Source organism: Drosophila erecta, unplaced genomic scaffold (assembly GCF_003286155.1).
Source record: "Drosophila erecta strain 14021-0224.00,06,07 unplaced genomic scaffold, DereRS2 tig00000000-arrow-pilon, whole genome shotgun sequence".
NCBI classification, from domain to species: Eukaryota; Metazoa; Arthropoda; class Insecta; order Diptera; family Drosophilidae; genus Drosophila; species Drosophila erecta.
In genome coordinates this window covers 3,145,942-3,159,089 of record NW_020825194.1, presented here as the reverse complement: position 1 = coordinate 3,159,089, position 13,148 = coordinate 3,145,942, and the positions used below count along the sequence as shown (strand labels likewise).

Below are 13,148 nucleotides of genomic sequence, written 5' to 3'. Positions count from 1 at the left end.
ATAAATATACAATGTTACATACATTTTAGCGGACACAGTACACCCCTGTTATGTCTCTTTTTAAAGGGTATAAAATTCGACAGGGTGGCAACGTTAGAATGCTCTCTCGCGGCCGTGTATAAATGGAGAGCGATTTCTTTATCCCAACTCAGTAGGTTTTTTTTTGTTGCTCTGTGCGGGTGCTCTTTTCGCGTAATATTAGTGTAAATTCCATAGCTCCTAGTGTCGACCAGGTTGTGAACGTTGTGCCAGACGTCTGTTAATTAGCATATAGCACATACAACAAATATATATAAACCAATAATCCGGCAAAATTACAACTCTTCTCCGACGCAGTTACCAGTTCTTTGTTGCTGCTGCTCGCGCAAACAACGGTAAATGTGGATAACGGTGGATAAATCACTGCTGACCTCGACCTAGACAACAATTGTATGCATATGTACACACATATGTACATTTTTTAAACCGAAAGCTACGAACCGATTTGTTGTTGCCGGCAATGCATTATTGATTTTCACCATCCAATTCGACAGAACAGGAGAGCGTGGAACAGGGGGAGTGGAGCGGAGAGAGCAAGTGAATCAGTGCCGCAACGTAACGGTAAATCCCCGATCCCGGCAACCCCACAACCAGAACCCCTACCAAAGTTATGAACCGCACCAGAAGGAAGGTGGTGCGTCCAAAGAATCCTTTCACCAAAGCCAACTTCTTCTCACAATGGAGCTTCTGGTGAGTTGTCCCAACCTGTGCATGTTTAGAAAATATCAGAAACAGAATTTTCAGACTTGGAGTCACTCCTTCATTAGTCATGAGCACATTATTTACGGTAAATCATATGTACCTTTTTGTAGCACGTGTTCTCACCATATTGTAGTATCAGGGCAGCACCTTTGTATCGCATAATTAGTTTAGTTGTTATAGCCTGTTTGGGCCGATAAGTTTGGTGTGCTTGATAAGGTTCTAATGAGAATGGCAATACAATAGCATAGTTTTATTAAATGTCAGCGCGAGCCAAAGGCTACATCTTTATCTCTCGTCCACAATGAACGCTTGCCAATTGTAACCAGATGGATCTGGCACCCGGGATTTATTTCCTCTAATAAACAAAGCGTTTCATAGTCTGACTAGAGCTGATAAGGCTGAAATCTTAATTCTTTTTCAATGTCACGTTTACTACAAATATTCAAACGTTCGGTCTACGGGCAGACAATTTACAATGTATGTACACAAATTTATAAAAAAGTCTTAACGATCTTGCAGGCGGGGCCGTCACATGAGCGCGGTTTTAATTTAAGTCCGCGGAGTTCGATTGCCCGTTTTCTCATGATTTTGCTGTAGAAACTTGGGTACGATTCCAATCCAATTTTATGGAGATTTCAAGTCAACAAAGTCAGTAAATCAATTCGAGTTTTAATACCCTGTATTTAGGCATATAGCATATATAGTATATTTGAATCGCCAATAGATCCAATATTCATATGATTAATGCGAATCAATTAACGCCCATTTGGTGTTGATGTTCACAAATACTACATCATTTATTATTGGTTTATTTTGATGATAATCTGCTGACATGGAGAAACTTACATTACTGGACTGACAATGTCATTTCAAATTAGCAGTATATCTTTTACTACCCAGTTTCCACAGTATATATACGTGCATATATAGATATGTATGTGCAAGTGGCTACACATGTACAAGAGTTTAATTAAAATGTAATCAAACAATGCCTAGGGGGCTTTTGCAGATCTTGAGTCTGACGCAATTCCCAAGAAAATGATTTCGCTTGCAAGCCTTGTGTGTGTTTTATCAGAGGAGTTCCCTTACGGAAAATGGTGCCTAGAGTATCTAAATTGGGGTCGTCGTTACATAGACTTTACTTAATTAAACAGCAATAAAGAGTAGGAAATCGTATAAAATCTTAGGGCCTAACAACAGAAAATGACCTTGTCTCCCTCATTATCAGAACATTTAAAGGTCTTCTGTAGTACTACTAAATTCGTAAGCCTTAACATGTGCATCGTGTTTAATTGCAATTAAATTAAGATTAGAATATACAGGACTTAAGTGACTTATATAGTTACACTGTAGGCTTTTGTGTTACTACTCTGTTCCTTATCCTCTTAAAGCCCTAGCTAACCCATGACATTAAATCTTTAAGGTGGATGCGCGACCTGTTCAAGCGAGGTCTCCAGGGTCCGCTGACGGACGAGGAGCTGTATCAGCATAGGAAGACCCTGGATAGTGAAAGAGTGACCAACAAGTTTGCGGAACTGTGGGACGATGAGCTAAAACGAAGTAATCCCAGTGTGATGAGGATGATCCTTCGGGCATACGGAAAGATTTTCCTGCCCATGGGGCTTGTGTTCTCTATAAGCGAAACGATTTGCAAGTAGGTAGAAACGGATACTAATTCAACTCCCGTGCTAATCCCATTTAATTTTCTTGTAGATCTCTCATGCCGCTATTCCTGGGCGGTCTGGTCGGCTACTTTGCCACAAATCAGACGGATATCAGTGAAAAGACAGCATATCTGTATGCCATGGGAATTGTGATTTGCATGCTGGTGCCTGTGATAACGTTCCACCCCTTCATCTTCTACATCTTTCAAGTGGGCACTAAGCTGCGGCTGGCCCTCTCAGGACTTATCTACCGCAAGTGCCTGCAGGTCTCGAAGAGCAGCAGTAACGATGGTCTGCGAGGAAGAGCCATCAATATTTTGTCCAACGATCTTGGGCGCTTCGACGTGGCGCTGTGTTTCCTTCATGATACATGGAAAGGACCGATGGAGTCGATACTGATTGGCTTTCTCATGTACCGTGAAATCGGCATATCGGCTGTGATCGGTGTATCTTTTATGCTCAGCTTTATCCCACTGCAAGCGTGGGCAGCCAAGAAGGCCGCCTACTATCGCCAAATGACGGCAGAGCGAACGGATATGCGTGTAAAGCTGATGAACGAGATCATCCAGGGCATCCAGGTGATCAAGATGTATGCGTGGGAGAAAAGCTTTGCTCGGGTCATTGCCGAAGTTCGCCTCAAGGAGGTGAAGGCCATTCGGGGCACTGCCTACATCCATGCCGCCCTTGGTTGCACTTCCATGATATCGCCGCTATCTGTGTTCCTGGCCCTGTGCTCCTACGTTTACCTCGGTGATCCCCTGACCGCTCAAAAGGTGTACACAGTCTCATCGTATTTCAACATGCTCAACGATTCCATGGTGACCTTTTGGCCTATGTCTATTACGTTTATTGCGGAGGCTATGGTTTCGGCAAAACGTTGCAAAGATTTTCTACTAGACGGGGACAAAGCGGAGGTGCCCATTAACTTGGAAGCAAATCAACATATAGGCAAAAACAAGCGCAAAATTAGCAAAAAGGACAAACTGAAGAACGTAGAGTTAAACGGCTCCCTTCTGTCCAATGGCCAAGTACACCACAATCGTTTACGGGATTACGATCCGGAGGCAACGAAAAAGTGTGTGGTACTCAAAAATGTATCTGCTTCATGGGATACCAGTGATGGCCATGCCAACTGCGCCATCGAGGACTTCAGCACGGACATAAAGGACCAAACGCTTGCTGCCGTCGTGGGACCCGTGGGTGCTGGAAAGTCCAGCTTTCTTAATGTCCTGCTGGGCGAAGTGGGCATCGATAAGGGTGAAGCCATGGTTCACGGCAAGATCTCGTATGCCTCTCAGGAAAGCTGGGTCTTCGAAGGAACTATTCGAGACAACATAGTTTTTGTGGAGGATTACAACGAGAGGCGTTACAAGAAGGTGGTGAAGGTGTGTGGCTTGGAACGGGATATGGAGTTGCTGCCTCGCGGGGATTTGACAGTGGTTGGAGAGCGAGGAGTGAGTCTCAGTGGTGGCCAAAAGGCCCGAGTGAGCTTAGCTCGAGCAGTCTACCGCAAGGCGGATATATATCTTCTGGATGACCCTCTGTCTGCTGTGGATACCCACGTGGGCAAGCACATCTTCGATCGCTGCATACGCGACTTTCTCTCCAACAAGATTCGAATTCTGGTCACCCATCAGGTGCAATATCTGTTCGATGTGGAGCACCTGTTGCTGATGGGCTCCGGAAAGATTACGGCCCAGGGCAGCTACCAGGAACTTCAGCGCTCCAGACAGTTTCAGTTCCTAGAGCAGACGCAGCACGACGAAAGCGGCATCGATACTCACAGTGTCAGCAGCTATTTGTCTCGTAGCGATTCCGAGAAGAGCATTGAGCATCAGCACAACCAGCTGCTTCGACCGGACGAACATGTAGAGGATCTCAACCAGGAGCAGCAAACCGTGGGCTCCATCAAGATGCACGTATACGCCTCATACATCAAAGCCTTGGATAGCACCTTTCTGTTGGGCATTGTTATTTCTCTATTCGTCTGCGCAAGGATTATGCTTACCGGAGTGGATTACTTCTTATCTAGATGGTAAACTATTTTAAATTTAATTTTGATTTTTTATTAATACTTATAAATTATGCACTTTATGCATTTTCCAGGGTCATTTGGGAAGAGCAAATAGCTGTTAATAGCACTAGATCGCTGCTAAACGAAACCGATACGATGATTGCCAATGATACGCTGCCGATCAATGCCACGGCCTTGGATCCTTCTATTGCCCCCTTATTGACTAGCGATATCCAGGCAGGCATCCGCCAGGAGCTCGTACTCTTCTATGCCACCATATTGGGCGCCACGCTGATAGTCTACCTCATTCGCACCTTTGGCTTTTTCAAAATGTGTCTGCGCATATCACTGCATCTGCACGACAGACTCTTCCGGGGAATCACACGGGCCAGCATGTACTTCTTCAATACGAACTCATCGGGACGAATTCTGAATCGCTTCTCGAAGGATATAAGGACAGTGGATACGGATCTGCCGCACACACTGCTGGACTGCCTCGCCTTCATTATAGATGTTTCCGGCGTAGTGATTATTGTGGCTATTGCGAACTATTGGCTCCTGATTCCAGCTGCCATCATTGGTGTTATTCTGGGCATGATACGCTACCTCTACGTGAACACCAGTCGCAGTGTTAAGCGCTTGGAGTCCATATGTAAGTAGCAATTGTGTAGTTGCGGTCCCGTACAATAGTCACGTTTCGTGACTATGCAATATGCATATGTACGAAATCAGTAAACCCAGATTTAATGTCCAATTTAAAAACGATTAAGATTTTGAAAGTACCTTAAGCTTAAGTTCTATTTAAACCTTGTTCTACATTTTTTTCTTTCAGCTCGCAGTCCTGTTTTCTCGCTGACTAACCAAACCTTCCAGGGTCTCACCACCATACGCGCTTTGCAGGCCCAAAGCGCCCTGGAGCAGGAGTTCCATGAGTACCAGAACACCAACACCTCCGCTTGGTTTCTCTTCCTTTCCTGCACTCGTGCCTTTGCCTTGTGGACGGACATGCTGTGTATCGTCTATATGACGGCGGTAACTTTCAGTTTCCTGCTGCTTAAGGACGAGTTCGACAGCGGCGACGTGGGATTGGCCATTTTGCACTCCACCACGATGACTGGAATGTGCCAGTGGGGCATGCGGCAGACAGCTGAGCTGGAAAACCAGATGACCAGTGTAGAGCGGGTGCTCGAGTATACCGAACAGCCGTCGGAGGCACCTCTAGAGACGCCGGAGAAGTTCAAGCCAAAGAGCGAGTGGCCCAGCAAGGGACGCATTGAATTCATCAACTTTAAACTGCGCTACTCACCCAAAGAAGCACCTGTATTAAGGGACCTGAACTTCACCATCGAACCGCGTGAAAAAATTGGCATTGTGGGGCGCACTGGAGCCGGTAAATCATCCATCATCCAGTCTATCTTCCGTTTGGCCTGCAACGAGGGCATGATCCGCATTGATGACGTAGACATTGAGCATATAGGCTTGCATGATCTGCGCAGTCAGATTTCAATCATACCCCAAGATCCGGTTTTGTTTTCCGGCACGTTGCGCTACAACTTAGATCCCATGGATGAGCGATCGGACGAGGAGATGTGGAAGGCTCTGGGCGATGTGGAGTTGCGTTCCTATGTATCCACCCTAATAGGTGGGCTGAACTGCCGCATGTACGATGGCGGTTCCAACTTTAGTGTGGGCCAGAGGCAGTTGGTGTGCCTGGCGAGAGCCATTCTGAGGCACAATAAAATACTGATTATGGACGAGGCTACCGCCAATGTTGATCCAGAGTAAGTAATGGAGATAGAGAAGTTTACTTGCATATATTAATACATTTGTATAACCCTTGCAGAACCGACAAGCTTATCCAGCAGACCATTCGCTCAAAGTTCGCGCACTGCACTGTATTGACCATAGCCCATCGATTGCACACCGTGATGGACAGTGACCGGGTGCTAGTCATGGATGCCGGCGAGGTTCGCGAGCTGGGACATCCTTACGAGCTGCTGCATAGAACTGGAGGATACCTTCGCCAGCTGGTGGACAATACAGGCGCAGCAACCTCTTTTGCCCTCCAACAGGCGGCGGAGCAGAGTTACAGCAAACAGATCCTGGGAGATGATACGGCCGCCGAGGATCTAAACATCACACTAGCAATGGAGGAAAAGACCCAGTGACCTAGACGCACACTCATCTACTTGTAGAACTGCTTAAGGGTTAGATAATAAGAACTGAAAGTATTATGTACATAGCACAGTTGTACTTAAAGCAAAGAAGATACCTATTGCCGTGTACTTACGAAATATTTGTAAGCTTGATTATCGCCACGAATTTATGTATGTATATGTTCCATTGCGTACTGAGTAATGTATATGTATCACCTATGTTTTGTACGTTATGTGTTCAATTGGCAACTTATCGAAAGCAATTCGCAAACGCCGTGCACAAATCAGAGCAAGTTCAATCAAACGAAGACAAATAGTTATTTAGGTACTTTTTTAAAATATGTAGCTAATGTAGGATACCGCATCGTACTTATAGATACGTACAATCTTAATAAAGTGCCTCAGAATTATTACTTACAAATTAATCAAAAGAATGAAGTGCTTTAATCCCCTTTCCGGCGGCACATGCCTTTCATCTTTAACAAGTGATAATCGGTGCATTAACCCATTAATGAGCACCCTCGTTTGGGAAATACAGGTATTACGTATTTATTATCTTTTGTACGTAAAGAAAAACCTATAGTATTGATATCAATTCACCGACTGATTAGAACTGAACTAACCTCTTGGCCATGCCTGTCAAGATCCGTGTGAATCATGCGTGGATCGATAAGGATGAACCTTCCGTGGCTTCAATTAAAATGTTCAATTGCTGAAAAGTGTAATCAAAGTAAGTCTACACGGTAGCTGTGATTACGATAAGATACCGACTAGGGTCCACCGTTGCCCGCTGCTCCGCCCCACACTGCCCACCGGGATGCCCCGTCCGTGGACAAAAACTCTCGCAAACAACAGCAAAAGCCACTTAGGCAAAAATGGTGGTCGGAGTTGCTGCATCGCCTGCTTCTGCTTCGATGTCGGCTGATGGGTGACTGTCAGGGGCATTAAGATAAAACTGTGCTGCCCCTGGCCGATAGGGCGGATCATTGATTTACAGCGATGATTCCCGAGCACGGCGTAGTGGCTAGTGGTTAGTTAAAATTGAAATTCCCGGACGCGCAGCACTCAGTGACGAGTGGAGCGGCGCAAGAATCGCACGCGAGTGCCTTGAATCGTGTCAAGGATCTAGCATACGTTCAAATATATGTGATATTAATGAGCGCGGGCTCGCTAGTATAGCTAGTAAACTATATGTCCACGGCGGCCAAGTTTGATTAATAATGAGTGCGGTCCATGAGCAGCGCAAGCCGAATCCCGGGACAAAGGCCAACTTCCTTTCCAAATGGTTCTTTATGTGAGTGAAAGCGAGTGCCAGTCCTGCGTATACGTAATATTTAAATCGCCATACGTAATGTTTCTAAAATTGTGAGCTCGATCAAGTTAACTGATTCGCGGGCTGACCCCTCTTGAAGTCCTGCTGATAAGATATAGACCTTTCCAGCTGACGGACTGCCCACCATGGCCGTCACTCGAAATTTACGGCGCGAGTGAATTCGTTTGATTCCTTTGAAGAGCGATAAAAGAATCCGCGACAGCTCGGCGACACCTGTCATGTCCGTCAATAATCAGTTCCCTCGCCCTGTGCTACCTCTATCCTTCCAGCTGGACGCGCGAGATTCTCGTCAAGGGACTGCGACGGAGTCTGGATCCTTCTGATCTCTACGAGACCGAGCCCAGTCTCGAGAGCACCCAGGTGTCCTCCTTCCTGCTCGGCCACTGGGAGCAGGAGCTCAAGCGGTCCAAACCCAATGTCCTGCGCATGATATTCAAGGCCTACGGGTGGAGCTTTGTGCCAGCCAGCATTGTGTACTCCATCTTGGCCATAGCAGTGCAGTAAGTACTGTGCTTGGGCAGGAGTTTCTTTCTCCGACGGGAAAAAAATAATGCATTATTTAATTTGTTAACCCCCAGCACAACGCAGCCCTTGATGTTGGGTGGCTTGGTGTCCTTCTTCTCGGAGAGCACTGAGAAGATCACAAAGCACTCGGCCTACTTGTACGCCATGGGTGTGGTGCTCTGTTCCCTCATCTCCGGACTCTTCTTCCACCCCTTTATGAAGTACCTGTTCAGAGTGGGCTCTCGCGTTCGGCTTGCCTGCGCGGGACTCGTCTACCGGAAGTTTCTCCGGGTCTCGGTGGCGGCGGATAACAGCGGAGTAAGTGGGTATGCCATATCCCTGATGGCCACCGATCTGCCCACCTTCAACGAGTCCTTCTACTGCTTTCACGAACTGTGGCGAGGTCCATTGGAGGGCGTGGTCTTCGTCTACATCATTTACCAACTGATTGGATGGCCGGCGCTTGTGGGACTGGGCACCATCGTGGCCTTCATCCCACTCCAAGCCTGGGCCGCCCGGGCAACTGGGCGATACAAAAGGAGGTCGGCGGATGTGGGAGATGAAAGGGTGAAGCTAATGAACGAGATCATCGCCGCCATGCAGCTTATCAAGATGTACGCCTGGGAGAAGTCCTTCGCCAAGCTGATAGGCAAAGTGAGAAAGGAGGAAATGGACTCCATTAGGGGGTCCACCTACATCTACGCAGGACTACAGTGCACAGGCATGATCTCCAAGCTGTCCCTCTTCCTGTCCCTGGTGACCTACGTCTTCACGGGCGACATAGTCACCTCACAGAAGGTGTTTATAGTAGCCAGCTATTATGATCACCTGAACGATTCCCTGCTCCACTCCTGGCCGCTGGCCATCAACATGTGGGTGGAGACCTTTGTGGTGGCTAATCGCGTGAAGGACTTCCTCTTCCAGCACGAGAATCCTTCTGATGGTGGAGTGCACAACTTTAAGGAGGCGGAGGATAGTCCGGAGCACGGCAACTTCTTCGGACGCACCCACAAACCCAAGGCCGAAGCAAAGAGCATTACGGTCCATAAACTTACTGCGAGTTGGGATCAGAAGCAGCAGGAGAAGCGCCATCGCCACATCGAGGATGTGAGTTTTCAGGCCACGGATCAGCAATTTGTGGGCATCGTGGGAACCGTGGGTGCCGGAAAGAGCACCCTTCTCCAAGTGATCCTGGGGGAGCTGGATATTATCAGTGGCAGTGTGGATGTCAATGGAGTCCTTAGCTATGCTCCTCAGGAACCCTGGTTACTCCGGGGTAGTCTCCGTGATAATATCCTCTTCACGGAGCCCTACGATGAGCAGCGTTACCTGGAGGTCCTGCGAGTTTGTCATCTTGACAGGGACGTGGAACAGCTGCCCTTGGGCGATAGCACCAGAGTGGGTGAAGGTGGCGCCAGTCTGAGTGGCGGGCAAAAGGCACGAGTCAGCTTGGCGCGGGCTGTCTACCGGAAGGCGGATATCTACCTCCTGGACGATCCACTATCCGCCGTGGACTCTCATGTTAGCAAGATGCTCCTGGATCGGTGTCTCAACGAGTTCCTGTCCAAGAAGATCCGTATCCTGGTCACCCATCGTGTTCAGCTGCTCAGACACGTGGATCATTTAGTTCTGCTCGAGGGTGGCCGCATCTCTGTCCAGGGGCACTATGATGCCCTGAGGAAGCTTATTAGATTCAGGATGTCGGTGGCCAATGATGCGGAGGTGGCCAAATTGCGGGCCATGCGAACGGATAGTGTCTACGAGGAGCCCGAGCCAAGGAAATCCCTGTCCCAGGAGGAGCATCTCGATCGGCACGAGCTGGAGCAGCAGTTCAAGGAGCAGCAGCAAATTGGATCTGTTAAGCTGCACTCCTACAAGGAGTACTTCAAGGTGCTGGGACATCCTTTGGTGGTGGTGCTCATCCTGCTGATGTTCCTCGTGGCCCGTTCCTCCGAGGCAACCATGGATATTTTCCTTTCCAAGTGGTTAGTGGTGTCCAATGCAGTTGTTTTCGACTTAAATGACTAACCTAGTTGGGAGATGAGTCAGTCTGATTTATAGATGGCGACGTGGTTAATAGCACTACATGATAAAAGCGTGTTCCACTTGTTGAGTGCAATAAATATTGACCGAATTTCCGCACAGATGGAGCACTGTTCACTATCTCGCCGCCACATGTTATATGGTTATATTTTAGTATCAGAAAGGGAACATATGAAGTCTGGGTTCTTCAACACCCATACTGATTTAATGTTCAATGGACTCTTTGGGGAATACCTTGGAATACCTATCTTGTAATCAGAGCTAAAGATAAGATGTTGTATAGACAATATGGTTTTTATAATGCAAGGGATGGAGCTATAAAACAGAATTTCTATACTTCTGCAGGGCAACTTGGGAGGAAACGGAGCCCAATCAGCACGAGCCCATTCCGGAGTACCATAGAACCCGTCTGCGCATGATGATCCTGTACACGTTCCTCATCCTGTGCACCCTCATATTCTACGTGCTCCGCACCTTTGGCTTCTTCATGATGACCCTGCGGATATCGCTGCGCATCCACGACCAACTCTTCCAAGGAGTCATCCGAGCCTTCATGCACTTCTTCACGCTGGCCACCTCCGGCCGGATTTTGAATCGTTTCTCCAGCGACATTCTGGCCATCGATGTCAATCTGCCGCAGGCTCTGATGGACTCCATTGAATTCTCTGTGAATGCTCTGGCGGTGCTCGCGGTGGTCAGCACGGCAAACATTTGGCTCCTCATTCCGGCCATCGTGGTGGTGGTCCTGTTGTACGGCTGTAGGTGTCTGTATATAGGAGCTAGCCGCAGTTTGAAGCGCATAGAAACTATATGTGAGTATGCCTGGCATGCTTTTGAAGTCTAGTGACCAACCCAATCCTTTCCAGCTCGCAGTCCCATCTACTCTCACACAAATGCCACCTTCAAGGGACTGGCCACCATACGTGCTCTGAATGGAACCAAGTACATGGAGCGAGACTTCCACTACTACCAGAACGAGAACACCTCTGCCTTGTACCTCCATGTGAGCATTAATCGGGCCTTCGCCTTCTGGACGGACCTCATCTGCGTACTATACATCCTGGCGGTGACATTCAGCTTTCTGCTCTTCGACAAGCACAGAGGATACTACAGCGGCGATGTGGGTCTGGCCATCACACAGTCCATGAAGCTGGTGCTGATGTGCCAGGCGGGAATGCGGCAAACCGTGGAGCTGGAGAACATGATGACCAGCGTGGAGCGGGTGATGGAGTATGTGAATATACCTTCGGAACCTGCCTACGAAACGGAGGAGTCCGTCCATCTGCCGAAGCACTGGCCCAGTGGAGGACAACTGAATTTCAGGGATCTGCGGCTGCGGTACAGTAATCGCGGGCCCTACATCCTCAAAGGTCTCACCTTCACCATCCGTGGCGAGGAGAAGATCGGTATAGTGGGACACACGGCGGCCGGAAAGTCATCCATCGTGCATGCGCTCTTTCGGTTGGCTCACATCGATGGACACATCAGCATCGATGGCTTTGAGACATCCCAGCTGGGCCTGCACGATCTGAGACGAAGGATCTCGATCATACCGCAGGATCCGGTGCTCTTCTCGGGCTCCCTCCGCTTCAACCTCGATCCCTTCGAGGAGAAGACGGACGAGGAACTGTGGCTGGCCCTGGAGGCCGTCAAGCTCAAGGAGTTCGTATCGAATCTGAAGGAGGGCATCAACTGCAGGCTCCACGACTGCGGAGCCAACTTCAGCATGGGCCAGAGGCAGCTGGTCTGCCTGGCCAGAGCCCTCCTGCGCCGGAACAAAATACTCATCATGGACGAGGCCACGGCCAACGTGGATCCCGAGTAAGTCTGTTCAAGATTCGCCATTAAAGCGAATTCATTAGTGAAATCTGTAACATTTCGAAAGTGAAGCTACGCGGACTGAAAGAAAATTTGAGGCAAAACGCTCAAAATTTGATTGATATAATAATTCCGACGGTTTGCCTCCGTTTGAAAGATCAAAACGAGCGGCGTCACTAGTGACAGCCGAAATCAAAATCAATCACTTTGGCTTCAAAATCAGCTGATGTAGATCAATGATCTCTACAATTTGTCAATGAAGTTGGAAATTTGCATTGAAAACGACGCAAAAATGTGGTGCTTACCCTGTTCTTTCTGCGTGACACTTGAAAACGTCTTCCTGATAAGTCCAGGATGCTTAAAATATTAGTGATTTGGTAGTATTTTGACTCAACTTTTAATGAGTAGAGAGTTTATTTACCCCAAAGTTGAATGAAGAGCAATAGTATGTTGTACCAAAAACTTTTAATTATAATTATACCCGTTACTCGTAGAGTAAAAGGGTATACTAGATTCGTTGAAAAGTATGTAACAGGCAGAAATTTATTTTAGAAATTTAGAAATTTATTTTTTTTTTTTTTTTTTTTTTTTTTTTTTTGTAATTTTTCTGATGTATTATGTTGTAGAAATTCAAAAAAGTTCAAAAATGGCCGAAGGCTGAAGTTCAAGACTCCATAACTCAACTGATCTTAATCGGATTTTGAAGTGGCATACCTCTAAATGTTTGTAAAGCAATTCTCTAAAAATCTGCATTCAAATTTAGAAATTTATTTTTTTTTTATTTTTTTGTAATTTTTCTGATGTATTATAGTAGAAATTCAAAAAAAGTTCAAAAATGGCCGAAGGCTGAAGTTCAAGACTCCATAACTCAACTG

At 47.2% G+C, this 13,148-nt stretch overlaps 2 protein-coding genes across 5 annotated transcripts in view; both read left to right on the top strand.

Annotated features, from left to right (window-relative positions):
- Positions 1–142: 142 nt before the first annotated feature.
- Positions 143–7,000, top strand: LOC6555052 (probable multidrug resistance-associated protein lethal(2)03659). Of its 4 annotated transcripts, none has more exons than XM_026983970.1 (7): positions 143–374; positions 539–729; positions 2,165–2,395; positions 2,455–4,440; positions 4,512–5,071; positions 5,252–6,200; positions 6,263–7,000. In XM_026983970.1, the coding sequence occupies exons 2-7, from the start codon at positions 650–652 to the stop codon at positions 6,585–6,587; spliced, it is 4,131 nt and encodes a 1,376-aa protein (XP_026839771.1). In that variant the 5' UTR covers positions 143–374; positions 539–649; the 3' UTR covers positions 6,588–7,000. The 4 variants fall into 4 exon arrangements, with proteins under 4 accessions (XP_026839771.1, XP_026839769.1, XP_026839770.1 ...); XM_026983968.1 differs by having other exon boundaries at positions 291–374; positions 534–729; XM_026983969.1 differs by having other exon boundaries at positions 346–429; positions 534–729.
- Positions 7,001–7,644: 644 nt separating this feature from the next.
- The window catches only part of LOC6554959 (probable multidrug resistance-associated protein lethal(2)03659), a 7,688-nt gene continuing 2,184 nt past the window's right edge, over positions 7,645–13,148 (top strand). Inside the window, exons 1-5 of the mRNA XM_001981343.3 lie at positions 7,645–7,869; positions 8,178–8,408; positions 8,487–10,397; positions 10,801–11,267; positions 11,322–12,276. Coding sequence (XP_001981379.1) covers positions 7,796–7,869; positions 8,178–8,408; positions 8,487–10,397; positions 10,801–11,267; positions 11,322–12,276 — 3,638 coding nt within the window. The 5' untranslated portion in view covers positions 7,645–7,795. The remainder of the gene's footprint in view (positions 7,870–8,177; positions 8,409–8,486; positions 10,398–10,800; positions 11,268–11,321; positions 12,277–13,148) is intronic.